This window comes from Amblyomma maculatum, chromosome 4 (assembly GCF_055883805.1).
Source record: "Amblyomma maculatum isolate TAMU_Amacu chromosome 4, ASM5588380v1, whole genome shotgun sequence".
NCBI lineage: Eukaryota > Metazoa > Arthropoda > Arachnida > Ixodida > Ixodidae > Amblyomma > Amblyomma maculatum.
The window spans coordinates 65338244-65366028 of NC_139347.1; the positions used below are offsets into that span (position 1 = coordinate 65338244).

Sequence of the window (27785 nt, forward strand, 5' to 3'; positions counted from 1 at the left end):
GGTTTAAGCACCCTTCCATATATATTTCATGGAAATCAGGTTAAGCCCAGCTGAGTCCACTTAGAAAGGTACCCTCTCGCAAAACATGGCTTGCCAGTCGTCCTTGCATGATGGAAACTGGCAGCTTGAAATATGAAATCTATGTGTGCCAGGAGGAATTCTATGTAATATTAAGCATTGCAATACTTTGCTTGAAAGCATATGCTTTTTTTTTTGCTCATTAGTTTCATTCACAGTGCACATATCCACTCAGAGACATTTACTCTATTTTCCTTTTCCAAAAGCTTGCTTCGTCCCTGACAGAGTACTGCCAAATTTTTCAGTTTTAAGCTAAGAAAATTTCTCACTGCAAAATTGGAAAGTGTGCCAAGTAATTAAGTAAGGCAACAATGCTATGCTTCAGAATACTCAGGCTACTGGAGGCATTAAGCTGAAAGTTTCATCATTAAAATCTTGTCAAACATGAGGATAGTCCGAAACTGAATTGATAAACTACTGATGTTAATACTGCATTTATGGTTCCAAAAATGGCTGGGATCACACGTGTATGCTGATGGTACAGTGTAGCAACTTTTGCTGCTATACGTACCTTAATTACTATTTCTCAATTTTTTGGAACGCTGTCATCTTGACAATGCTATTTTTTTAACTGCCAATTTTACTTACAATTACTGTGCCTAAAGGTTAAAGGTGTGGGAAAGGTTATACCAGAAACTGAAATACACATAAATTGAGCAAATGCAACAAATATTTTGGGGGCACTTCAGCACCGCTGTTAAGGAAAACATGCCACAGCATTTATGACTCCTGTATCCTCATCCCTGTACATTTAGTTGGCTACTTGTTGACTCACCAATCTTAGTTTGCACTTTTATCACACATACCAATTTGTAAAATTACTAATTACCACATTATGTAAATGAACTCCCAACTCGCACATCTGATTTGGGATTCTGAAAGGCAATGAGTTTTTCTCATGTCAAAGGAGCTGCTTGGGTAGGCAGCTGGACCATACCATGGTCCTCACATCACACAGACCAATCCATCCGGTCATACTATCTGCCACTCATCCTTGTCGCTCAAATTGCCTTTTTTGGTAAATATGGCCTTTTAAGCAGTCACATTAAATTAGCCGAGGGCTTCAACTATTGTTACATGTAAAGAATTACTGCACACGCTTTTTTTTATGCCCTTTTAGTATGCTGCCTCACCATCCCAGTAAAATAGAGGCACAGCAATAGTGTATTAAGCGGGTATCCAAGGTTAGATCTAATCTCATTGCTACAAGCATGTCACCTCGCTATTGAACACAATTCACTTTGAAGGGCCAAGAGTTCAATATTTTAGTAAAGTGATTAGCACTGCCAAATGTTTAAGCATTACATGAGGTGACAGTATGGGTGTAAGTAAGCATTGCAATTAAGAAAGTTGCTGCTCATCTGCAAAATACTGAGTTAAACCAATCTTGTGCAATTCAACAAACACCACCCACTTTGCCATTTTATCATCAGTCCCTGTCTGCAGTTCGAAACATCTTCATTGGGCTTACCTCTAAAAATTGTCTACGAAACATATCTGTAAACTTTTCTTACTTCACTGGTTTTGCGGATTATTTCCAGTCTCAAAAGAAATAACAAATACATGTGGTTCTACGACACATAAAGTAAATACTTACCTTTCTAGGTAGGTTACAAAAGGGAAGTAATGCAGAAGGTAGGCAGTCTAAACATAAATGAGTGTGTCAACATGGTGTTTTGGCACTGGAGTGTTTATTACTCCAATCATGTGCGTTAATAATGAATGAAAAGGCACATAAGTAGGAATACTTTATTTTGACACAGAAGCTATGGGAAGCTATGGCCAACGTGTGTGTGTTGCCATTACGCTCGTAAGTGAAGTGCAGACTTGTGAGTACACTGTTGAGCCAGTAGCACAGGGAGCAGTCAACTTGGGCCAGGGAATGCCATGCTTTGAAAGGTGGGCAGCTGTTGTGATCTCTCGACTAGTATCAGTCACGTGCAGGATCGGCTGTCACGGGGCGAAAAAACAAAAGAATGCAAGCTCAGAACAATAACAAAACACCCAGAGCAACTCAGAGACGTACCAAATTGAAATAAAAAGATAACAGGACTGCAGACTATGCAGCAGCTCATATATTCCAATAGTGGATTTGCATATGGTCACTACACCCTCAAAAAGGAAAGGAGCACAAATGCTGAATTCATGACTCGTCAAAGGAACCAGACAAAAAGAAAAGTGTGCACCCTGTAGCATAGCTCAAGAATGAGAAAAGTCAAAACAACAAAAAGGTTACCCCAAGTAAGGCCAGTACTAGTGCTCTCTGCATGCGTGTGACAATGTATCACTGCAGTGTACATGCACAGCAGAAATGGACACCATAGGTGGTAAAGAACTGATATGAAGTTATCAACACTGGCCGCAGACATTAGAACAGACAGCTGATTGTGCTTTGGTAGGTTGCGAACATATAAATAAACGTTGAGACATCTTGAAAACCATGTGTGCACATTTTCATTTGCTGCTGCATCCAAGAAGTTTCGCTTGCACTGTTCATTAGACGACATGTGTTGCCCTCGGATTGTAGCGTTTGTCGACTACACAGCATGATTCCAGAATTGCGACTGACTCAGCTGTGAACATTTCATTTTTCTAAACTTGCGAAGTCCTTCCTATGGGCTGTGAAAAAGAATGAGGAACTGTTCCACCGAAATGTAGTCGCTGGCCCTCTATAACGCACATGATGGTAGCCATAAGTCATTTTGTGCCAAACAGTAATTTCCATACAAGTAACAAAAAGTTCTCAAACTATGTGACAGGACCATAGCTATTTACTTTGAGGGTGGCCACAGCAAACAGGCAAAAACTACAAGATGGCCAAATCCCTCACCGAACTACAGCACCACAACAGTTGCTACAATGCTAGCATCATAAAACCTCTGGCTGTCTTTGATATATGGTCCTCATCACAAATACACCAGTTCATGTTGTTAAGGAGGCTGTCCATGAGCATCATACTTCTCAAAGCAGCTAAAAAATGTTGCAAACAGAGACCAACACTTGACTTTAAGTGCAGTAGCAGCACTACTAACATTCAGTGTGTTAATGGAGTATAGACACCCTGAAACAGAGAAGACAAAAATTCAATTATAAATTATTTAGCGGTTGAAGATAAAAACCAGGTGATGATCTGTACAGAGTAATGTTTTGCATGTCATTAACAAGCAAAATGCGATCAAAATTAGGTGCATATGCTCCTGTAAGATGAAGTGCTGCACTGGCCTAGCCCAAGCAGTGCGAGTACCTCCAGCCAAAACGCTTTCAAGTGCCATCATCCATGAGATGGTTGCCCAATAGCAATCGGAATTTTCATAATGCAGCGTTCCTTATCTTCGGCCAGCATTTTTCACTCTTCCCCATGGATGAAACCCTTCCCAAAACTCCAAATTGAAGACATCAATTGAGTCATGCAGAATTGTCAATAATGACCTGAACCACAAACCAACTTGGAGAGGTGGAAGCAGGCTCGAGCACTTTGAAGCTATAAAACGGGAGTTTTGAAGCATTCAAATTGTTTTGGAGCACGTTTCTAAAGTCAAAAGATTTTATTAGCTGAATTTTTTATACCTGGCATACCAAAATAACCTATTTGATTCCTTTTTATTCAAAGATCAATGCATTGGTGAAAATACAAGACTAACAGGCAAAACATGTACAGATGTTTAAAATAACACAAATGACCTCAGAAACAATTTGGAACAAACTAGTAGAAAATGCAATGCTTGTTTCTATACTTGATGCCCGAACGATAAGTTTGACTAAAAACATGACTCTTTTAGCTTGAGAAATGTGGACTATACCACTATGATGTGCTCAAGCACCACTAGACTAGTTCGGAGTTCACATCAGTAAGCAGCACATTTCCACTCCCTATCTTGTGCATATAATTTTTTTCATCCCATGCCTGTTCTGATAAAATTTCCAAAGCACTGGTCAGTAATCCCTTCAGTAAGGATAGACTGCCCTCAAGGATAGCCCTTTCCTCCTTCAGATGCCCTACTCCATGGCTTTCTGTCAGTGGCTTCTCATGTTTTCGCTTGAGTGGCACCGGAGCTTCCTTAATTTTAACATGTTAATGATAGGCCCTCCATGCCTGCCCAACACTTGTAACATTTCTAATGATTGACACCTTCACGGTGTCACACCCATAATACTGTATGTTTTTGTCTGACGTATGTTCGACAAGCTTATTATTAACAAAGAGGTTCAATGAAATAGATCTACGACTGCCAGAAACGAGGCTCATGCTGGTCTGGCTTATGAGATTTAATGTCCCAAAGCAACACAGGCTATGAGAGGCTCATGCTCTTCTATTTAGCAGAAAAGGAAAAATATATAAAGGCCCTGTTACGACACAGGTATGCAAACGAACAGAATGAAATTGAGGAAAGCATATAACAAAATCTGCATTGGTGATGAACGGTAATTAGCAGTGTATCTACTCTCAAATGAGAAAAAACTCATTGCAAACTAGGAAACAAACAAACAAAACAAGAAACATGCCACTGTTGAGGTCCGAGACCTCCACATTATGCATCCCATGCTTTACAAACTAGCTACAATAATGGCTGTGCAATCTTTTACTTTCAAGTTATTTATGTTGCATGTATCCCAACATAGACAGCGTTCACCAGTGCTAAACTAAACCACAGCAGCAGACGTGGGAATGCCCTGTAAATACAGCAACAAGATTAACGACTGGGCGAGTTGGTAATCATTCATTTTAAACCAGCCAAAAGACAAGAAACAGAGCAGCCAGACTCATCTCGTTCGCTTCTATTCTCTGTCTTATCCTTTGGCTGGTTTAAAATGAAATACAGCAAGTGCCAAGTAGAACATGATGTGGAGCATGGTGTCTGAAGAGTTGTGCATGAACGAGCCGCGCCGGCGCGGCACGCCACTGCTCGTAGTGTGCCCAACCTCCGACAGGCAGTGAGACTCACGGATTCGGGCAGTATGGCCAGTGTGACTCTTTCGTCTTCCCATGATAACTCTACACTGTTAGAAATTCGCTGAAAAAGAATGTATTAGTTTAGGCCGTTTACAGTCTCTAAACACACCACGAAATATGTCAGCTGTATTGCATTCCGCTTCTGCTTATTTTCCAATTTTTGACCAAATTTGATAAAACCTGGCATTCTGATTCGGTTTCTTGTACTGATTTCAAACATGCAACCATTTTTCCAACTGGCCAATTAGTTCAAGAAATAATGAAATTAATTGTTCATAATTTGCAGAAACAATGAAAAAATAACAGCACTACAAAAAAATTCACATGGACACTTTGCTAGGTACTAGAAAGCGTAATGAATACAATGTTAGGAGCATTTGTTTTTTTAACAAATATTAGCGATGTTATAGCAGTTCAAAGTTTTCAATTTTGCTCTAAATCAGACAGGAAGGCATTCACATTTGGAGCAGTGAATTCTGAACTGCTATAACATCGCTAATATTTGTTATACAAAAGTGCGCGTAACATTGTATTCGTTATGCTTTCTAGTACCTAGCAAAGTGTTCATGTGAATTTTTTGTAGTGTGGTTATTTTTTCATTGTTCCCGCAAATTATGAACAATTTCATTTTATCTTTTGAACTAATTGGCCAATTGGAAACAATTATATATTTGAAATCAGTGCAAGAAACTATATCAAAATACCAGGTTTTATCAAATTTGTTGAAAAACGCAGGAAAAATAGCTTCAAGAGCCATGTCGCCTGTTAAGGATGGCGACAACGAGAAGAGCGCGAGAGCTGCCGCTTTCAACTATTGTGACAAGAATTCCCCACCGGAAAGGAACGCGGGGTGTTTGGCCAGACGGCGACAGCAGCCCAAGTCGGGCCATCGGGAAACAAAAAAGGTTCAAGTGAATCCCGGCGTCTTCCCGCCTGGGTCAGTACCCTCAAGCCGGCCACGCGGTCACCCCCTTAGTCTGGCCGACAGCGCGTAACGGCCCTTGCAACGCAGACGGTGTGGCCCAGACCAAAAGGCGCCGAGCTCCTCGCTAGTAATCTACACTGCGCTTTTTCAATTCGTCTTGCCGACGGCGCGCAGTGGCGCGTTCGACATGGTTCGACGCAGGAGCGCCCCCGACAATGGGACGCAGACAGACGCCGATCGACGCAGGTGTGTGCCAGACTGTGAGACGCCGGCAGTCAGTGAGCTCGTGTGCTGCCTTTTACACTGCCACAGCGGCTTCCTCCTTCCCCACCAAGTCTAAACTTTCGAGGGGGGCCTCCGGGAAAAAAAAAAAGAAAAAAAAAAAGAAAAAGTAATTGGACTTCTTGTGAGGAGGCTTTAATATTTAGACACCGCGTGCAGCAAGATATAACTGATTAAAATCTCGAGGAAATGCAAAGTAGCCAATTGCATGCGTATGTAGTCTTCACGCCATGCCAAAACGGCCGTTCGTCAAGCGTAGGTATCACCTCCGTCAAAGAAAGAGAAAGCCAATATTCTTCTCGAATTAATGTATCTGTGAACTGGAGGCGACGGTGGTAGAAGAAAGACAAGAAGCTCAGGCAGCGTGTCCGCCCTGTGGTGTGCAAGAGGTGCTGTTATATCATAGCTATATTTATCGCACCGCCGCCAGGGCCAGCATGTGTTCTGGCTGCAATGCTCTTCGCTGATTCTGCATGTAGAAGGTCCCCCCCCGCCTCCAATTTCCCCTTTCGAGAAAGATGGCGCCATTGCGGCAGCAAGACTGTATCTGTGGCTGAGGCGTCCCGAGTGTTGAACAGCAACCTTGGAAAAGGCCACACCTCATAAAGCGTTCAGACGTTGGCCCTTCCCAGTGGTTTGTATGAGGTTTCCAGTTCCTAGTCTCCAGTGGTATACAAAACTGATCATATGCGGAAGCACCTTATCGCAGACCAGACTGTCTGTGCTCGCTGATAGCTGAAACAGCCTCATCCAGCGCTATTCTAATTTATTAGGCGAACGCCACGCAGCACCACACTAGAGTAACCCGCACATGGCATTTTACGCTTTAAAACATGCAAGAGCGGTGTCTGACTGCTGCTCTTCAGTCACAGAGGGGGAGTAATTTCATATATTAGTTTGAATCGTCCAATGTGGCCGGCGCATGTCTAATTGTTTACGACATTAATCGACTCATTTAAACATTGTTCATTCAAGATTTATCTTATTTCAATGTCAAGGAGATTTCTAAACTCTATCAAGCCTTTGCGGCTATTTCTGTTGTGAGACGTTCCAATCATCCAATCAACAGCTCAAAATGAAAACCATACCTATGTTTGGTTTTGAATTTTCTCACAACGAAAAAAAAAAAAAAAAAAAAAAAAAAAAAAAAAAAAAAAAAAAAAAAGGGGGGTCCCAAACCGGCTCAAGGTATGAGGACGCCGTAGCACAGGCGTGCGGATCACTTCGGCCACATGGGGTTCTTCAATGAAACTGTCATCTATAAGCATATGCCTGCCATGCTTTCAGCTCCGACCGAAATGCTGTCTCCCAATTAGGATCAAACTAGGGTATCCCAGCTCAGTACTCGAGAGCGTTAATGACTAAGCCACCGCGGTGTCGTAATAAGTAAATAAATAAGCTATGAAGACTAAACCTTTTTCTCGGAGCGTACCATGGTTATTTTATCCGTTTCGTTGCTGCGACGCCGCAGATGTGTATTTTACTCTGACAAAGTGACTATAAATCGGACACGGCTCTCTGTGTACAAGCCCGAATCTGGATTGGGCCCGCACGTTTAAGCCCACCCCGGGTCCAGCAAAAATGTTCATGAGTCGGCCCAGACGGCCCGTGGGCTGAGCCGCACCCGGCTTTTGAGCCGGCCCATGCCCAAGCAGTGTCGTGTGAAGCACGTGCTACCTTCACCTGACACTTCTACAGAAGGTCTGACGATCTTCTATTTTTTCGGTTCCTGGGGCTGCCTTTCAGTGGGTCGCTTTCTACTTTTCGAAGTCTGAAAGGTAGGCAAGGCCGGCAGAGAATATCGTGGGGACTGCTTCCTTTGCTAGCAACACTTTGCAGCACATGCCCATTTAACTCTGTCATCCATGTTTTGGACACAAACCTGGGCTCCAAATGCTCCTCACAAACAGTAACTGTATAGCTCGGTCCTATCTTGGTATGCCGTCCGCAATAGCTGAAGCTGTTCGACATCTTTTCGCACCGAAAAAAGCTGACATTTTTCACTGCAGAATATGTAGCCTGTATCGCAGTGGAGAACAATGCACTTTTTTCCATATTACATTACAACTTAGAATATACCATGATCGAAGAAAGGCGTGGAGCGGGGGCGTCAGCGAAAATTGAGAACTGACTCATTCCTTGCAGCAACCAGCGAACCCGCGGCCACCAACAGTCAACGCAGCCTCTCTGCAGCCTACAGAAGTCAGCGCATCGGTATTGCCACTTACTGTTCGGTGCAGAGCAGCCCGCTCACGCACTTCTATTCTAACACCATGATGCGGAGGTTGTGGGTCCGGGCCGACCAGTGGCATATGGTAGTTTTTTGCTTGACAATTACCTCAGACAAACTCATTATGAAATATCTATTGATAGCCATGCCATTATGGGCATAGAGCAGCGGTCTCAAACTCATATTGCTACGTGGGCCGCATTGACAAAGCCTTTTCTCTCATGACCCAGGAGCCAGAAAATAACAAAACAACAGGAAACAAAGTACAATAAATAACGATAAAATGAACAAAAATAAGCAAAACTTCTTTTTTCCAGACCAAGCCCTTCCATTATTGCAAAAGAAAAGCAACGTGTGCTCCTTTCCGCTTGAATGCCGGACAAAAGCAGCTTCAGGATCGCTCGGAGAGAGGTACTGAAATGACATACCTGTTAATAAATACCACACTTATAATCCTCAGCAAGAAAAAGAAAAGCACACTTGGAAATAAAAGAAAAGGCAGGATGTCCGGCTCCTTGCTTTTGAAGGCATAGTGATGTCAAATGAAAGTTCATGCAGATTAAGTGGTCAACGCCTTATCAAAAATGAATGCATACTAACTGGGTACTAAGTCTGAGCTTATTTTAGTTCGAAATTAGGGCTGGTGGTAATGCTTTCAAAACGCCGGCTGAAAATTGAGCTGGGCAGACTGCATCATGCAGCTTCGCTGGCCGTGCTCCAAGACCCCTGGCATAAAAGGATCATCTCTGATGAGCGGAAAGAGACTGCCCGGCGCTGCTGTGCCAGAAGATGCAGGAGATGACAAAGCAAGTGAGTGCGAGGGCGTGCTCACAATTCTTGCTGCTACAGTGAGCCTTATTTGCTAGGCTGCTTTGATTAATGTGAAGCAACCCTGCCACAATCGGCTAGTAGGCATATCGGTGCCCAGAGAAACTGTCACTGTTTTTAGCTGCTCAACGGCCCTGATAGTAACCGAATAAATAAATAAAGTTCTTGCAGTAACTTTGTTACACGCACAAAAAAGCGACACAACCAATCTGTGCAGGAATACCATTCGTTAAAGAAGGCAGCTTTGCTAGTTTCTCACAGCGAATTGAGAAGACAATATAGCGTGGTTTGATCTTCCATCTCGTGCAAACATTTCTTTGTTTTTGGAGCTAGTCTGGTTTTCTTAGTCTGAATCAACTGTTACATTGCACACTGTTTGCGATGCATTAATTGCAGCTGAGGAAGAAAGGCTGCAAACTACAAGCTGGACACTGCAGCTGCAGGAAGCTGCAGGGATGCTTGCTTGTTCGATTCATTCATGCACTCTATGCAAACTGGTGACCTGCCCCGTGTAAAAGTTAAAACAAATGACCAGTCCCGGTGGCACAGCAATTGTTTTGAAATTAAGTACAGGGCTCACCTTGTGGCGTTGGAGCATAGGCTGCCTCCGCCTTTCATAGTCCCCTTTGTTCAGCCTCAGCAACCAGCAAGCCCATGATAGACTCCAAAACACATATCAGGAAGGTCCCTGCGTACCAAATATTAGACGTCAGCATATAAGCGATGTTTACACACACAAAAGAAATTAAGACAAGTACGTGTTGATGTAAACACAAGGCGAAATCGCTTACCTCACCGTAATTAGAAAGGGGCCTTGCATACATTTGACAGTGCGCAGTCATAAAATGAGGTATGAAATCATTATTCTACACCGCGTCATAGCAATGAGGGTCACACAAAGGGTCACGTCGCACAAATGGTTAGTACGTCGTGGTGCACCGAAACAAAAGCTTCCCACACAGGCCTGTGTGATCCTCGCCTTTCCTGCTTCTACGCGTTGTTTTGTCATGTCCTAGTATCTCCTTAAGTCCCTCCATCAGCTCAAAGACGTTACAATCATTAACTATTCATCCAGACCGCTGAGGAAAGCCTACCCAAGTTTCCCGCCGTTTTCAGGCGCACGCAAGACTGGTAGTCAGGCGTGTTTTACATGACTGAGACTTTCGTGCGGTTGGCCTAATAAACGGTATTTGACCGTATGTTCCTTGGTGTCGAACTACGTTGAGCTTTCGATTGAAACTTTCTACAATAAACCTTTGGGCCGTTCGGGCCCACTGCCGGCCAAGCAGGCTCAATGGTCGTCAACAGAACATTCGGGCGCAGGGAAGTTGAAAACTAAATGTAGAGTTCCAGACAACAGGCAATGACTCAATACATGCATACTGAAATATCTAAAAAATAGAAAAAAATTGCTTACGTACCGTACAACACGAGAGCGCACGTCTGGCACGGCGACGCAGCTCCCACGGCTCCGACGACGACCAGCCATTCTGCTACTAAAAAAAACAACCACCTACCCACAAAACAATAGCCGGACGTGACGTTTTTTTTAAACCGGATAAGACGTCATGGGTTGCAGCAAGCATTTTGCTCCTGCAACCCGGTTGCAGGAAGCATTTCGTTGCTGCAACCGGGTCGCAGCAGACGGCGCCGTCCCAATCGCTTTCTTTTTAGCTTATGCTCGAGGTTCCTTCGCCTGTTTGCCTGTGTTATCGTTGCTCGGCGGCGAAGGAATGTCCCAAATAAGGGGACGATGCCTGCGATGAGCAAGGCCTGCCAAGGGCGAGTTAAGCGCCTTTATCTTGTGTATTATTTGACACTGTCGTGACAGCAGCGAGCTAATGCAGCCTGAAGCTTTCAGACGACGATGAGTAAGCGACTGGAACAACTGTCCGCCGACCGACCGAGCGCCGAGGGCTCCGAGAGGCCCAGCCGATCGCCAGCCGATGGCGACTTGGACCCGGACTCGGACGAGCTCGAGCGGTTACGCTGCTCGAGCGTGCAGACTGAACAAGTGATCGCCGAGCGGAACCGGCGAAACGCTCGGCAGCCTAGCGCAGGGTACCCGGGGCTTGCTTTCGGAGGCTCCATTTTCTCGTCGAGCACTCTAATGCGGTTCAGAGTGATCGCCAATGAGCTGCACAACATCACTAACGTGCAGTTGAAGCGCGCCGAGGGTGAGGTGTCAGCGCTACGCAACCGCATTAACGCGCTGGAGGAGAACCTGGGTCGCGAGGAGAGTGAGCTTCGGCAGGCAAGCCACGAGGTGTCACTCGCCAGGATGGAAAGCCAGCAGGAAGGCGACGACGACAAAGAAGACGGCGAGATGTCGCTGCTCGACACACAGTTGATCGAGTCCAAGCTCAGGTACGAGGCGGTGTCTCGGCAGATTGCGCTACTGGACGCCGAGTTCGAGCCGACTAAGGCGGCTTGCTCCCCTTGTGCCGACGACTCAAGCACTGCGACGCCCGACGCAACGCCTGTTTGAACCGTGTGGTGTTGTCACACTTGCGAAAGTGGATTCGGCACAGCCCGAGCGCGATCTTTGTGTTTGCGACAGTGAGGGAGAATCGGTGCTATCAAGTGCAGTGAAACCAGGTAAGAACGTTAACAGGCCGATTGGGATTTGTGAGAATGCTAACGTTTCACGTTTACAAGCTTAAAGAAAACAAGAAGCAAAAACAGCTCAAACGGCGAGTTTGACTACACCCACGAGTGGTCAACTCATTGTGTTTTCTTGGAGGTGCTGTTTTATGTTGCCTAATTTAAACCTAGTTGTAAGTCAGCCAAGCATTTGAATTTTTATGTGCACCTGACAAAAACAGCATTGTGATTACAGTGTTCATACGGTTAATACACATTTAGGCTGGAAGATTATGATTCTGCCGTATGTAGGAAACAAGCTCGGTGAGGCATGTGTACTTGCACAGACAGCTGTTGACAAAGAAAATAATTGTCAATTAGAGTGATGAAAAAAAAAAAAGAAAAGACGTTCTGAACTTTAAGCGACATTGAAGTGGTGCAATAATAACTCTGCCCAGTATGCTGACAATATGTAAGGATACAAAGGTTTTGAGTAGCAATGCTACCAGTAGCCATATATTATTGCCTGCAATGTCTACATGCAGAACTTGACACAGATCTGGATCCACTCATACCTTCAGTGTGAGAGTGGGATGTTAGGATATTTGTATTTTATTGAATATTTATGAATGTTTTAAGAAGCAAATGACAGAACACAACTGCACAAGACATGTATTGTATGTTGCTCTTGCCATGCCTCGAGCGTAACGCAATAATGAGAGAGCCACTATTTTTAGACACCTTTTGAAAAGTTAGTGTGCCAATAATATGTAATTTTATGTAGAACTGTTCAAACAGAGAGGCCAGCCGTAACGGTGACTATTTGGCAGCCGCTGTAACTTGTATGTTATGATAGAAAGAAAAGCCGATGCTCTTGTTCAGCTGCGTTTGCAAGCACAGCCACATGTATGAGTCTCAGGGGGTATTCTACCTTCTTTCAGTGGTTGCTTCAAAACTTGGCAAGGTTTTCCTGTATGCTTCAGGTGCATGTTTATATGTGAAACGTGCATGTGCAGACTCCTGAAAGCAACAAAATTTGACAAACGCATGTTAGTGATAAGCACTCACCCTTCCACGTGTGGCCTGAAGAACAAACACTTCAAAAGATGCTTTTAGACAGACTCTTCTTATCAGCAGCATTGTGTTGGCGTTATATTATGGCATGTGTACATTACCGTACTGTTCTAGCTGCAATGGCTGTGGTGTTTGGGGACAGCTTTGCTCTTTGATGAAGAAGTCTCTTTTAATGGACATAAATGTACTATGCTTTTACAATAAGATAATTTGGATGTTTACTTCTGTTGCAACCTTTTATAGAAGTACCTTGCTAGCCAAAAACAAACTCTACACATAACCTCATTGTGCCTTTAAAGAAATATCTCGTGCTTTGTTGCACTGCTGTTGTAGTGACTGATTTTTCTAATGGTCACCATGCTTCACATCAGCTAAGCAGCGAGCTGCTTTATAAGGGATGCCTTTGGGCAGCAGTGCAGGGAAAGTTGCCATTTTGGCTTTGGCATAGTAATGTGCATGATAAACATGAAGTATTAAAAGTGTCTAACAGTGTTTCCTGTGAAAACCCTTTTCATCACTCTGTATTTTGTACACTAGTGATAATGTCAGAGTCATTCATTAACCACTAATGAGATCAACAGTCTTCTTGGGGTCTTCTGGGTCACTCGTAACTGAATGCGGCAGGCAGCATCTGTCACGTATATAACTTGGGCATGTAACCAGCATCACGCTTGCTACTTTTGGATAAGAGAAATATATTGAAAACGAGGATGTGCATTCTTCAGATCATCTGGTGTGGCAGCATAACGTCTAAATTGGTGAGCTCTGTGGCATTGGAATCAGCGGCATAGCCAAGGCATAATTTTCAGGGGCTGTTATACGATGCTGGTGAAAAGAAAAATGGGAAAAAAGGCCGAAAAGAGACGGGAGAAGGGAGTGCTACGTTAAGAAAATTTCAGGGGTGTTCTGACACCGAAACACCCCCCGGGCTAGACCCCTGATTAGAGCCTCTGTGCCTGTGTCATGGCTTTGAAAGTAAAACTAAGTGTGGGTGGTCTAAAAACAGGAAATAAAAGGACTCGAAGCTGCATAGTTATGTTGTTTGCTGGTATAATTATTGACTGGTGCAGCAAAGACACTACAAAATTTAGGTGATGGATTTCTATTCTTGTTTTCTTGTGCTACTGTATATTTGTAAATAAAATCATAGTGAGGGTTGTTGAGTTTTGAATCAACAGGGTACGTGCAAAAGTGTAGTCATGCAAGCACTTGTGAAAATATTTGCAGCAAGTAAGTTTCTGGCATAGCTTTCTCTGCACTGTAGCTTGAAGCACGTTTTCATAGTGTACAGCACAATATGCCTTATTCATATGTGCCTTAGTGAAAATTGTAGGTTTTGCAATCATGTCATGTGCATGCAAACTTTGCCACTTTGTTCTCATGAATGATGGAAGTTCCTACATGTAGTGAGCCAGAGACAGGCAGCTGAATTTAACTTTAATTCTCTGGTTTGAAATTCTCTTCCATTCTTTTTCCTTACATAACCTGAAGAGTCTCTCAATATCTTCATGAGGTGATTTCTGAAAGGAAGTACAAAGAGACAGGTGGATATTGGATTCTTCTTACTCTGAACTGCCTTTGATGTCGGAATATTTAGTCTTTTTGAGCACGTGTGTAAAGCATTGTTAACTCTTGTATGTTCTAGAACTGTTATTGCAGATTTAGTATCTGTACCAAAGACTCTACATTCATAGGTGTGTAGATTCAGGTGTGAATCTGTGGCCTGTAAGTCTAGCAATGCACACGAAACAATGCTTAGGTGCCCCATTTTAAATTCTCTGACAGTGCAGTTTTGATGACTTGGCAGTGTGGTGCAACTTTTAATGATGTACTTTACTGAGCAACAGTGGTGCAAAGAATTGCACTGACGTTTTTAGTCTGGGCTACAGGTTTTTAGTTCCTTCATTTGTGCTGCCATGATATATTTTGTGCAGCACAGAGCTGTATTGACTTAACTGTCCAGATTATGCTCCTTCCCAGCACTATTTGGCAATTATATTGTAGAGCACTTGTGGCATTCTTCAGCTTGTGTATTTTGATAGTGGTATATGCATACTCATTGGCATAAATTTAGTGGTAGCCTCACTTCTGAGGTGGCCAAGGAACATTGTTTGGTTTCAATTTTGAACAATTCAGATCACAAATAGAGGCGACCCTAAGCCACTTGGATGTTGTTGGCTGTCAGAGGAAGCTGAAGAGTTGGCATTGTGTGCATGTCTGCATCCCCCCCCCCCCTCCCCTTTTTTTTTTTTAAACGTATGTTTAAAAAGCGAGACCATACCCGGAAGGTATGGTCTCGCTTTCACTGAACGTAACGGATTGTTCTGCTGGCTTACGCGGCGAGCGTGGGGCAGAAACGAGGACTCGTGAGGCTTCGCAAAAGTGCATTGTGTGCTTCCTCGTGCCTTTCATTGTACGTGAGAGTAGGTTGCTGGGAGCCCGTGAAGAGTTCGACTCCCAGACGTACAGCGTTTTGTTAAAAAGTAGTTCGTTTGATTGCCGCGTTTGATTCGTGGGGTCAGCACAGTAATAAAAAAGGAAATGGCGGCGGTGTGCAACATCTAGAGTGGAATCTATGCCAAGTATAGAGATTTTTTTTTGTTTTTATTGTTCTGCTCGCCGATGCAGTGCATGTGCATATGGATTGAAGCCAGAGAATCGTGTTAGTTGGAAAACGCATCTCATGTAGGCAAATCTCGGTAATTAGTAGGCCTATAGCACGGCCTATGAACCTTGACGGAAACTATCTGAGAACGATGCCTCGTTTAAAGCAATCTGAGTAGTTTCTTTGGTTGCAATGGGTGGCGCGACAATCGGTATTGGACGATATGTGCACAGTTTTTAGAGTTGACATGATGAAGCGGTTTTTGGGAAGGCGGCCATCTCTATCGTGGAGCAGTGAATGTTATTATGTTTACAGTGTTCCGAATATTTTGTATACAAAACCTTTTGATTAAATATGTGCGAAAGTGTGACAGTCTGCTGGTTCATTGTGATTGATGCTTCTTCGACGGAACACGATCGCGATATCCAAGGCTGCAGCCTCGCGTTCTGATGCACCCAAAACAAAGAAGAAATTCACAAGAGAGGAGCACATCGCAAACCACGGAAGCATGTACAGACAGGTCGAGAACACAAAGGACAAGCCCTGTCTCGGTGGTTGGAGCGCGCGACTACCGAGTCCGGTGCCGCGGGTTCAATCCCGGCCGCGGTGGCTGCGTTCGATAGAGGCGAAACGCAAAGCGAACGCATGTGTTGTGCGATGTTAATGCGTTTAATGTTTCCAAGGGGTTAGAAATTACCGGAGCTCACTAAGGTCAAGAAGTCTCTTGTGGGTTTGCACCTTTCTCGCCTTTCTAGAGTCTTTTATTCTGCTTTGTGTGACCGAAACGTAAACGTTTTCAGTTGGTAACTTTACTGCAGGGAAGCTTAAACCAGTTGATCGAGTCGCGCTGCAATGTGTCTAGTAGCCGAAGTCGCTCTCGGCTCTTGCCCTCAGCGCCTTGAGTTCCCGAACTTTTGCTTTCCTAAATCGGGTGGCCGCAGCGCACGATTCGTGAACCGAATGTGCCCGCAGTTGATGCCTTGCGGGTTGAGTTTACAAGGGTTGTTGCCTTTTTTCGGCCCTCTTCGATGCGAGGTAGTCCTGAATCTCGAGCCTCTTGTAATGCTGCTGCCAGTTGATAGACACGATGGCAAGGTATGCGCAGAAGTTGACCAAAATAGTGATGAGAGTCACCCACGAGGCATCGGACATTCCGAGCGCTTCGAAGAGAAATGGGAAAGTAAAGAAAGACGATATGAGTCGCTGTACATCAGAGGTCATGCATCTACGCGCTAGCAGCAGTAAGGTTAGTGTCTGTTCTTGTGGTTTGTAAAAGGTCTGTCCGGAAATATGTCTTTGGCTTACTACTTCCAAGACTCTCCTTGAGGCTTTTCGCCTCATGTGGCCGCATGCTGGGGGTACCCTGATAGGGCCCTCGTTTGTCTCGGGTCAGCAGTGAGGCGTTGTTCAGTACCGCCGTTTCAGGGAAAGGTTATTGGCGATAAAAAATAATGCCTTGAGGGGACTTTTGTTACGCGTACATTCTAAAATGACAGATGTCAGAGCCATGATTGGGAACGACCTATAGTTTGTAAATAATGTAACAAGCTCCCCCTGTCCTTTCTTCCCATCGCTCCCCTCTGTACTTCACCATCGCTATCCTCTCCCTATCTCTTTTTTTTTTTTTTTTTCCGCCGGCCGCCGCTCAGGTGCTTCAGATTTTAGATAGTTGCCGCGGCCGGCAACACTCCTTTTCTTCTTTTTGATTATTTAAAAATAAACCACTACCACCACCACCACCTGTAGCTAGCAAAGGACGGCGTTGACAGTGCACAGAGTACAGTTTCTCAAAACTACCACTCAAGCAGCATATATCTACCTCCTCTCGAAATCAGAGCACTGTTAGAGTTCTGCATGTCACAAGCAACATTTGGAGAAGAAATACGAGCAATGTTACTTGGAATATTTCACGTTATTTTAACGATACCTGAATGGTTATGCAGGACAGAGGCTGGTCTGAGGGGAAGTAGTTGTTTTTAGCTGCCATATCGTCGATTTATAGGAGAGGTGTATTTCGCTCTATTCGCCGGATCGTTACATATTTAACGCCAACTACGAGGAAAATGGTCTAACCCTACATTCTCGCGTGGGCAGAGCATTGCCCTACTGAAAAACCAAAAGTTTTACCGGGCAATAACCTCAAACAATCTCATCAAATCACATAAACCATCATACGGTGCACATCATTATCATAAAATATCTTCCATAATTTATGATAATGTACTAGAAACTATGAGACCTTATGCAATTTTATGCGACTTGTAGGTGATTTCTTATGGGAATTGAGTGTGACTGTGTGAGAAAATGTGAGGTTATTGCCTCACAATTTTTTCAGTAGGGTGTATTGTGTCTTTACGTTCATGAAACCAATTGCCTTCTTCGCAGCATTGTTTCCTTACAACGCAGACGATGTACACGAAGCACCGAATGCTTTTTCCCCTCGTCATTAGGCTCAGTTGGCGCCCATCTGTGAAGATTTTGCAGAGGTAAAAACATGATCGCGTCATGGAGGGGCTCCTTGTAATGGACGGCAATTAGTGCGCTGGTTGCAATTTTTGCTCCTTTTTACAGCACGTCGAGAACAGCCTACGAGGAAAAGAAAAACCGAACGACTAACCTCGTCGTTCCCTGGCCGCCTTCACTGCAAAAGACAGAACAGAAACAACGTGAAAAAAAGACGATCAAGAAACAGAATGCGGAAGTAAGGCTGTGAATAAGTGGGACTAGTAGATCGCAGGTTGGAAACGGCGGATAACAATAGGACTACACCGAGAAAGAAAAGCGGATAGGCTCTCGTGCGTGGCATATATGCTGACTGCATCTTCGCTGGGTTTGTTCCCTGCAGCTGCGAAACGAATGTAACATCGATCAGTACATACGTGGAGCGCCTGATTCAGAATTCCATATGTTCCCATGCTTTGTCTCGGGCACTGTATAGTACGGCAAGCTTGTTCTGAAGCTTTCAGCCTAGGGATGCTCGCGGCGTACTTTGGTGCCTTATAAGGCGTATGCGTAGACATAGTTTAGTGGATGCAGAGTAAGTAGCGAAGCTGTATCTGCGTTGGGAACATATCTTGAAGTGCTCTTCCTTGCAAACTTGCCCGGGCCTTGACATCCGGTATGGTTAATGTCAGACCATAGAACGGACGCCCTTTCTGTTGAGCCTAGGCATGCAGCTGTGCTGGTGTTGTATCATCTACTCCAGTTCTTTTATGCCAATGTCCTCCTCGTAAACATACAAGAATTTACCTAAATTCGTGTGGACGGTCTTTAGCGAGATTCGATGTCGAGAGATGCGCAGACTGGCCTATTTTTCTGTGGATATGGTAAATATGTATTTCTGTATTCACTAATCCTATTAATTGTCATTGTTATGACACATACACACACTCTCGTCGTGGGTGAAAGACTTTCAACGTTGATCTCAGTGCTGTCGTGTTCTATGAAGATTTTCTATATAGTGTGTACGCCATTGCTCTACTAAATACATACGAAGCCCAGGCGCGCGTATACCGTGCAATTCGAGGTGGCCCATCTTGACTCCCTGCACGGTGCACTCGTAGACGCCCGCGTCGCGCTCTTTGAGCGGCTTGAAGAGCACCTCCTGGCCTTGCAGGGACACCCGGCTCCATGTGGGACGGAGCTTGGAGCCGTTGTAGAACCACGTCACCGACACACCTGGACCGGCCACCCTGCCGCGCATGCGCGACCAGCAGCCCATCACTTTTTCAGTCATTTCGCTGGCTGATAGTCAAATTATCACATTTTTGTGTTGAATGGCTCGGAAGAAACCAAGCTATACTAACTAGTTACTACTCCCGGGAAGGAAGAACGCCAGATTTAGCCGTGTAAGACCTAGAAAGGGACATAGGGGCGGAGCTGATTGCTGCGCCAGCTCAGGCCAGCGTGGTACCGTTCATTACGAATTCATTGTAAAAGTAGACACCAAAGACAAAGACGACCTTTAGTTTGTTAGGCAAGCTAGACAATACATCAAACTAGCGTACATCACCGCAGCGAGGTTTCGGAGAAACGTTCTATTAAATATGAAAAATGGACATCTTTTAAGATCGAATGACTACCTGTATCCAAATTATTCTTGGAATAGAAAATTATGCCATTCACGGCAACTTGAGATTTCTCTAACAAAGCTGCGATGTCGTATCCCACCTTTAAATTTCTATCTTTACAGGTCTGGTTTGGCACTTTCTCCAGTCTGCACATTTTGCGGTGAACAGGAATCATTAGATCACTTTTTTATTGTTTTGCCGCCGCTTCACTACGTTGAGAAGACAGTTGATGGAAAGGCCATTGCAACAGCTTGGTCTCAGTTTAAGTAGCCCGATATTGTTATCATTTGGCGCCACCATCCTTGGGCACAGTCACAGGTCTGTTTTCGCCGCCATGCAAAATTTTTTACTGGAATCAAATCGTTTGCCTTGCTAAATATTTAAACATCACTTGTTCTACAATTGCAGTGTCAATCTCCAGTGTGTGTTACCACTTTTCATTTTATATTTCACTTATTTCCCGTTTTGTTTCCTTTCCTCTACCCCTCAAATCACTTATGCAAGTATACTTCAAAAATTTTCTTTGTTACCCAATTCTTGGCCGATCCCCACTCTGTGGGTATGTACCATAAGTTATTTGGTCAATAACAACAACAACAACAACAACAACAATGCTACTGGAACGCTGCGCTTAGGTAGGCTTTTCCTCCCCTTTATGCTTGCTGTATGCTGAATGGCACTTTGAGCATCGAGTAGCCAAAACATTTTGCTAGAAGTTCATCCATGGGCCAGGACCTGTCTTCACTTAATCCGACGAATATGCGTTGTCTTGTCCGTTTTAAATGCCTGACATCCGTTATATCAATCTCGAGGCATATAGATCGAATAGGAAAGATGTTTTTTTCTTTATTCCATTGCTTTTATACCATGATTTGGTACACCACAGCACTAGAGACTTTGCTGGCAGCGCTTCTCGAATAAGGTTGACTACTTGGTGTTTGCAATGACAGCATCAGCCACCATTGCAAATCTGCCTCGTAATAAGAGAGTAGTTAGAGAGATTTAGCTTGCCGGAGATGTACTGACATAGACGTATACCGGTTTGCCTGCGCACGCGCATTGCAGGGTGAGTGCAATTGCGGCCACTGCGCCTGCGTGGGAGGGGTACGGTATACGTCTACGTCAGTACGTCTCCGGCAAGCTAAATCTCTCTATTAGCATCCAAACAATTTGGCTGGGTAATTGTTTGGATATCAAAGCCACAGCAGCGATAGGGGCGAAAAATCCAAAGTCACGACTTTTATCCAGAGAAACATAGCCGCTACTAATCACGAGATCACATCTCGGGATATAGAAGCAGTTTTAACTGAAATCATCACCGGAAAAAAAGACCGAAAGAGTATCTTTCTCTTGAACATATACAGCACTCCGAAGCAAAAGAAAGTTAGGTTTCAAGCCCTATTCCGAAAAGCCCTAAAGATCGCAGGAAATAACCCGCTTATCATAGCCGGTGACTTTAATGCAGCCCATCAGGAATGGGGGTACAATCGGCAGGATCCTAAGGGCAGACAATTATGGGAAGACATGCAAACACTAGGACTCACCCTGCACACTGATCCAAATGCACCCACACGCACGGGTAATAGCGTCAGCAGGGACACCACCCCCGACCTCACCTTAAGCAAGAATGTAAGTACAGCGGACTGGAAAAACACCGAGCAAAACTTAGGTAGTGACCACTTCATTATTGCACTCACATTAGGAAAAGGAATAAAAATTAGAAAACCCAAACAACCCAAAATCACGGAATGGGAAAGATTTAGGCAAATACGAGAGACCGAGGGAATTGAGAAAATCGACGATATCGATAAGTGGTCACAAACGCTAAAGAAACATGAGGAGGAAGCAACAGTCACTCTAGAAGACGAAGATGCACCGCCGAATATCGATAGCAAACTCCTAAACATGTGGAACAAGAAACAGGACCTAGAGAAAAGCCTAAAAACACAAAGATGGAACCGTAACATTAGGAGAGCACTAGCTCGACATAATAAAGAGATGGAGACATACGCCATCAAACTAAATGAACAAAACTGGTGTAGCAGATGTGATGAAATGGAACAAGGCATGAGCCTCTCCAAAACATGGAACATTCTACGACACATGCTCGATCCGGAAAAATCTAAAGCACAAGCCAACGTAAATCAAACTAAAGTTAAGCATGCCTTCGAAGGCTCGGACGAACAATTGATGAGTAAATTAATCGAAATCTACATTGGACAAACGGAAACCGAAACGTTACCAGCATATGAGGGGAAACCTAACCTAGACTTAGACGCCCCCATTACCAGGGCTGAAGTCCGAGCTGAGATTATTGGATTAAAGACAAGATCAGCCCCAGGACCTGACGGTATCACGAACACTATTATCAGAAATCTAGACGACGATTCAATCACAGCCCTGACAGGATACATGAATAAGGTATGGGAGACTGGACAACTACCGCAGGCATGGAAAAATGCCAGTATAATCCTCATACCCAAACCGGGGAAGCCGCCAAAGCTAGAAAACCTAAGACCCATATCACTGACCTCGTGCGTGGGAAAGCTAATGGAACGTGTTATTCAGACGAGACTTACCAAATACATGGAGCAAGAGAACCTCTGGCCACACGAAATGGTGGGCTTCAGGCCGGGGCTAAGCACACAGGACGTCATGCTCAGACTTAGATACGATATCATAACACATGAATCTTCAGATACAAAGACTATTCTCGGCCTTGACCTAACCAAAGCCTTCGACAATGTCAAGCATAAGGCAGTGCTCGAAGGTCTCCAAGACGTTGGGGTTGGAACCAGAACCTATAACTATATTAAAGATTTTCTCACTAACAGAGAGGTCACCATGAGCTTTCAAAGCGCCAAATCACACACAATCACCTTGGGTAGCAAGGGAACGCCACAAGGCTCTGTCTTGTCTCCCTTTCTATTTAACATTGCTATGAGGGGGCTACCAGCACAACTAAAGCAAATACCGGACTTAAAATTTAGCATGTACGCAGATGACATAAATCTCTGGATAAATAAAGGTAGCGACGCAGAAATAGAGAGCAAACTCCAGGCTGCCGCAAATAAGGTGGTTGAGTACGCTGCGAAACGCGGTCTATCCTGCTCGCCGCAGAAGTCAGAACTATTCATCTACAACCCCAAATATAAGAAGAATAAAGCAGACATAAAGATAAATGTTGAAAACTACCCGGTTCCACAAGTAGAGGAAATTAGAATCCTAGGAATGATCCTCCAAGCAAGAGGGCAGAACACAAACACCATCAAAAAATTGGAGAACTACGCAGCCCAAGTTACGGGCATATTCAGAAGAGTAGCGCTTAGAGGACACGGTCTCAAGGAACGTAGTCTACTCAAAATGACACAGGCCTACATCATCAGTCGCATATGTTATGCCACACCTTTTCTCAATCTCAAAAAGATAGAACGTGAAAAAATCGACGTCATAATTCGAAAATGCGTCAAACGCGCACTAGGCCTCCCTGTCTCCACATCAACAGAGAAGCTGGAGAAAATGGGGATTCATAATACATGGCAAGAGCTCACTGAAGCTGTCAGAATCTCTCAACTGGAAAGACTAAGTCAGACGGAGACAGGCAGAGCCATCCTAGACTGGGTCGGACTCCAATCAGACAGAGGCCCACAGACGAAAACATCTATCCCACCCAACATAAGGGAACACATACTGGTACCACCCTTACCTCGAAACATGCACCCAGACTACAACAAAGAACGCAGAGAACACAGAGCCAAAGCCATCGCTAAAAGGATGAAACGCAAAGCAGTCGATGAAGTTGCTTATGTAGACGCATCATGCGGACGACATGGAGCAGCTGTCTCGGCAGTAGTAAATGGAGAAGGTGCACCTAAAATTGCGGCCTCAACACGCACCCGTGACATTAGTACAGCTGAAGAGGTCGCAATAGCGCTCGCATGCACTGGTACACAGGCCAAAACTATAATCAGCGACAGCAAAACGGCTGTCTGGAATTTTGCAAAAGGACGGATCTCAGAGGAGGCCAAAAAGATTCTTCTCACAAATCCCATTACTAGAACCATATCCATCATATGGATACCAGCACACGAATCTGTCCCTGGCAACGAAGCTGCGCACCTGCTGGCCCGAGATCTCTACCACCGGGCAGCGGTAGAACAGCCCGAATGCAAGGGAATTAAAGATCGCGCTATCACATACAATGAGATCACAGAATCTTACAAATTAGATCGAAAAGTATACCCTCCCCCAGATCGGTCTCTCACTAACAATGAAGCACGCATCTGGAGGCGACTACAAGCCGATAACTACATCTGCCCTGTCTGGGTTTTCTTAACACAGACCGGGGAGGAAGAAGATTCTAAATGTAAAAATTGCGGACAAAAAGGCACGCTAGATCATATAATATGGCAATGCGCCGATTCCCCAGGCGCCGGCATTAACATTGATAGTAGAGAAGCCTGGGAGGTTTGGCTGCGGAGCGGAGATCCCACCGTTCAGCGGCACGCGACCCGCCTGGCGGCTGAGGCCGTGAAGAGTGCTTGTAACCTCACCTGACCTCAGCCTGCGGGGCCCTCCTGACCCGCTACCCGGCCTGCGTGCCGGGGGCGGGAGATGAAGGGCTCCTTTTCGGTGGAAATAAAGTTTTCATTCATTCATTCATTCTATTAGCATCCACCCAACAAGCGCAGCCCCATACGGTTACGCAGCGAAATTATACAGTTTTCACAAAGTTCGCATTTGTTTTTCATCGTTTCGTGGAGTTCATGCTACTGTCATTGTGCACATTAGGGTGGAAACTTGGGCGATTTGGTTACGGTGGTCCATGACATGGGTGTATAGCGCAAAATGACGAAGGACACAGAAAAGTTACACAGCACAAACACAAACTTCCGACTGAAAGAAACTAAGGCGACCAAGGCGAAACGTGACACGTAAAGCACATGCATCCAGAAAAACGCGATGAAAAAAAAAAAAAAAGTACAGATAAAAAGAAACGTTAATTACGTTTCGCCTTGGTCGCCTTATTTTCTTTCAGCCGGTCGGAAGTTAGCGCCTGTGTTGCGTACCTTTTCTGTGTCCTTCGTCCTTTTGCGCTACACACTCATGTCATGTGCACATAACCCTGGGCATCTCATGGTATGCTCAGACATCGTTGCGCTTGTGAAAGCTTTGGACACAGAACAGAAAACGACACGAAACACTGGAGCGCGAACTAACAACTGAAATTTTATTGCAGTATACACTAGCCCAGTTTGAAACCCTACTGATCGCATAGTTATTCCACGTACCTGCCGAAACGTCTGTGGCTGCGGTTTTCGTGTCCCAACCCACCGAAGCGTAGTATGTCGATTTTTCGCTTAAATTGAAGAAAAAAAAACAACAACGACAACAGCACGTCGAATTCGATATCGATAAGCTTCCTTGACACACGGAACATAGCTTGCTGGCTATTGAGAAGGGGCTACGCTGAGTCACAGGTAAAAATAAAATGCCACTCGTCGCGCGCGGGACTGCGCCGCGCCCGCATCAGCGAGATCAGCAGAAGGAGCGCTACGTGTTGTATGTGTTTGTTGAGGCGCGGTGCGTGTTTTGAGGTCGCTGTCGCAAAACTGTTCCAACTGGCGATGGAATCGGCAAGCGGGCGCCATACGGGACAACAAGGGAAGAGACGCTGGCTCGGGAAATCGCACCGTCCTCGAAACGGTCACCTGACTCTCCCTCAGCCATCCTGAGGGGAGCCTGCGCAACGGCCGCGGCTGTTCTGCAAGAACGGCAGCGGTGGAAGAACCGTTAGGCGAGGGGGACCACGAGAGGGAAGGGACGGCTTTGAAGAGACGCAGCGGAAGCTCCGTAGACTCTCACTGGCAGCGGACTGGCCGCACCCTGACCGAGTCGGCGCTCTTCGTGGAGGCAGTTGAGGTTCGGCTGAACCGTTACAGCAAAAGAGAAGAAGAAGGAAATAACATTTTGTACAACTGCATGAAAGCCAGAGATGTAGTGGTATACGGTGTTACCGTTGGATATTAGTGCGGCTTCGCTACGTTCCACGCCTCCGTACGATCGAAAACGCCCCACTGATTGCCACCCGTCGTTTGCTGGTCGTGTTATGTTCACCGCCATCTCCCGCTAAGTGAAATTTCTAATATCGGCAGTTCCATCGCTCGCTGCAGTCAGCACGCAGACCACGCGATGCCTGACTCCGTTGAACTGAGAGAATGAAATAATGAATAAAGCCTCTATTTGACTGGAAGGGATGGCTCTTGGCCGCTGTTTCGGATGGGAACTCGGAATTAGGGAATTATGAGGTATGAGCGTGTAGCTTTTCTGTTCTTCTCGAGTTTTCTCTCTTCTCTTGTTACTTGCCATGCTACCGATCTGCGCATTGTAAGTCGACCTCTCTTACACTACTCGAAGCAGGCTTCTCTCGTTGCCGTAGGTCGCAGTGGCATGTTGTATTGCAGTGCTTGATAGTATCCGATGTGCTAGGGTGAAGATGTCATGTGGATTATGTCCCACAGCTCAACTCTCTGCCTATATAACCCGATAGACGTAAATCCCTACAAAAAAAATGCTCACTGAAGGCTCCCTTGGCAGAGCAATGGTGCACTACGTATGCACCGAAACATGGCAGCATGCTCATGCAGGTTATCTGAATCAACACCAACGCCGTTGTTTAATAGTATGAAAGGGCTCATTCGACCACGAGAGATCTTTCTAAACAGAGAGAATAAACTTCAATTTTTGCTTGCGTTTGACGGTTCCACCTTTACCCCCCCCCCCCCCCCCCCACACACACACACACACACACACATACACACATGGAACCGGTTTATTGAATGACGAAAGCGCAGCTGTACGTACGGCCACATATAATTACTGGTAAATCTTGCTCGTGTCGACCAAAGGGCTAAAATGTTACCCCTGACCGCATAGGAATGCTGAAATAATAATAATAAAAACCATTGCCGTTCTGGTCCGTGCTATGCCTAGATTAACCGACCGCAGGAATGCATGCATGTTGATCGCAATTCCGATCATATGCATACGGAATACGGTGTAAGATATAGCGCCCCATAGTCACCGTCGCGCTCCAACCTCTTCCGTTTCTCGATCCCCCTGCTCTCTCCACTTAGCTAGGCGCGGTTAGCAGGTGCCACCCATGACGTGCAATTCACCCGGCCGTTACCCGGGGGCGCTAGACAAAACGGTACAGAATGAAGGGTTCCCCAATTCTATAAAAGAGCTTTCGCTGTAAAAACCGGCAAACCATCTGTAGAAAATAACATTTGCTGAAAAAAAGGCAACACAGACACAGAAACTGCATCCGGAACAACCGCCGGAAAAAGTCCGCTGAATTTAAAAAAAAAAAAAAAAAAAAAGAGTGAAAACAGAACAGTCCCCCCCCCCCCCTCTCTCCACCCTCCTCGTACTTAATGAGAAATTCCCCATCTCTGTGCATTTCGTAGCCCCACTTTAAAGTTAAACGTTCTGACTCCACGGATGCGACGTTTCGTCTCAGTGCCTTTTAGCAGCGCCGAACGGTCTGTACGTGGGTGCGGAACGATGCTCACTTCATGAAAAAAGGAGTCGTCAATCATCGCCAGCTGCGTCTACGTCCTTGGGAAAGGATTCTCGCGCGTGCATGGGCATGGCGAGGTCTCACGACGCCGATATATACTCTCGCGTGCTTTCCGAGTTTCGCTCACTGAACCTTCGCGCCTTTGAAGTGGGCGGGCGTTGGAGGAATTAAATGCTGCTCACGCACAATAACAGCTGGTACAGGAAAGCATGCATGGTGCATTTGAAAACATGGCAAAAGCAGAGATACACCAGTTAACAGGGTCAGGGAAAAGTAAGAATGCCTAGTGTAGCCAAATATAATCGTGCTATCTTTGATCAGATTCATCCGCTCGTTGTTGTATCTCGCTTCATAAAGGGAACGTGGCAGGGATCTGGTGAGGACGTTTGGGGGACATTGTGAAGTTACGTGGAACAGAACTAGGCAGGCCTTTGTGGACACAAGAAAAGAACTGCGCTATCGATGCAAAGACAAAGAGGCAATACGCACACAAATGCAGCACATTTTTTTTCTCTTCTCTCTTTTCTTGCATCTAATTACGAACCAACTAGCCCGACAAGTTCTACTTAATCGGCGG

The 27785-nt window shown here is 45.1% G+C and overlaps 2 protein-coding genes and 1 long non-coding RNA gene across 3 annotated transcripts in view; 1 reads left to right on the top strand and 2 right to left on the bottom strand.

Annotated features, from left to right (window-relative positions):
• Window positions 1-1813: 1813 nt before the first annotated feature.
• On the bottom strand, window positions 1814-10817 carry LOC146191273 (uncharacterized). The gene is made up of 3 exons (XR_014706631.1): window positions 10716-10817; window positions 9875-9982; window positions 1814-2028 (listed from the first exon to the last, which is right to left on the bottom strand). It is a non-coding gene; the product is annotated as an uncharacterized LOC146191273 (long non-coding RNA).
• A 132-nt stretch (window positions 10818-10949) lies between these two features.
• LOC146191274 (uncharacterized) lies at window positions 10950-12282 on the top strand. The gene has a single exon (XM_084601786.1). It carries the CDS (start codon window positions 11162-11164, stop codon window positions 11780-11782), a length of 621 nt encoding a protein of 206 aa, XP_084457912.1. The 5' UTR covers window positions 10950-11161; the 3' UTR covers window positions 11783-12282.
• Window positions 12283-16209: 3927 nt separating this feature from the next.
• The window catches only part of LOC146191275 (uncharacterized), a 40297-nt gene continuing 28721 nt past the window's right edge, over window positions 16210-27785 (bottom strand). The window contains exons 6-8 of the mRNA XM_084600299.1: window positions 19070-19248; window positions 18174-18197; window positions 16210-16716 (exon numbers count right to left, since the gene is read on the bottom strand). Of these exons, the coding sequence (XP_084456425.1) occupies window positions 16550-16716; window positions 18174-18197; window positions 19070-19248 (370 nt within the window). The 3' untranslated portion in view covers window positions 16210-16549. The remainder of the gene's footprint in view (window positions 16717-18173; window positions 18198-19069; window positions 19249-27785) is intronic.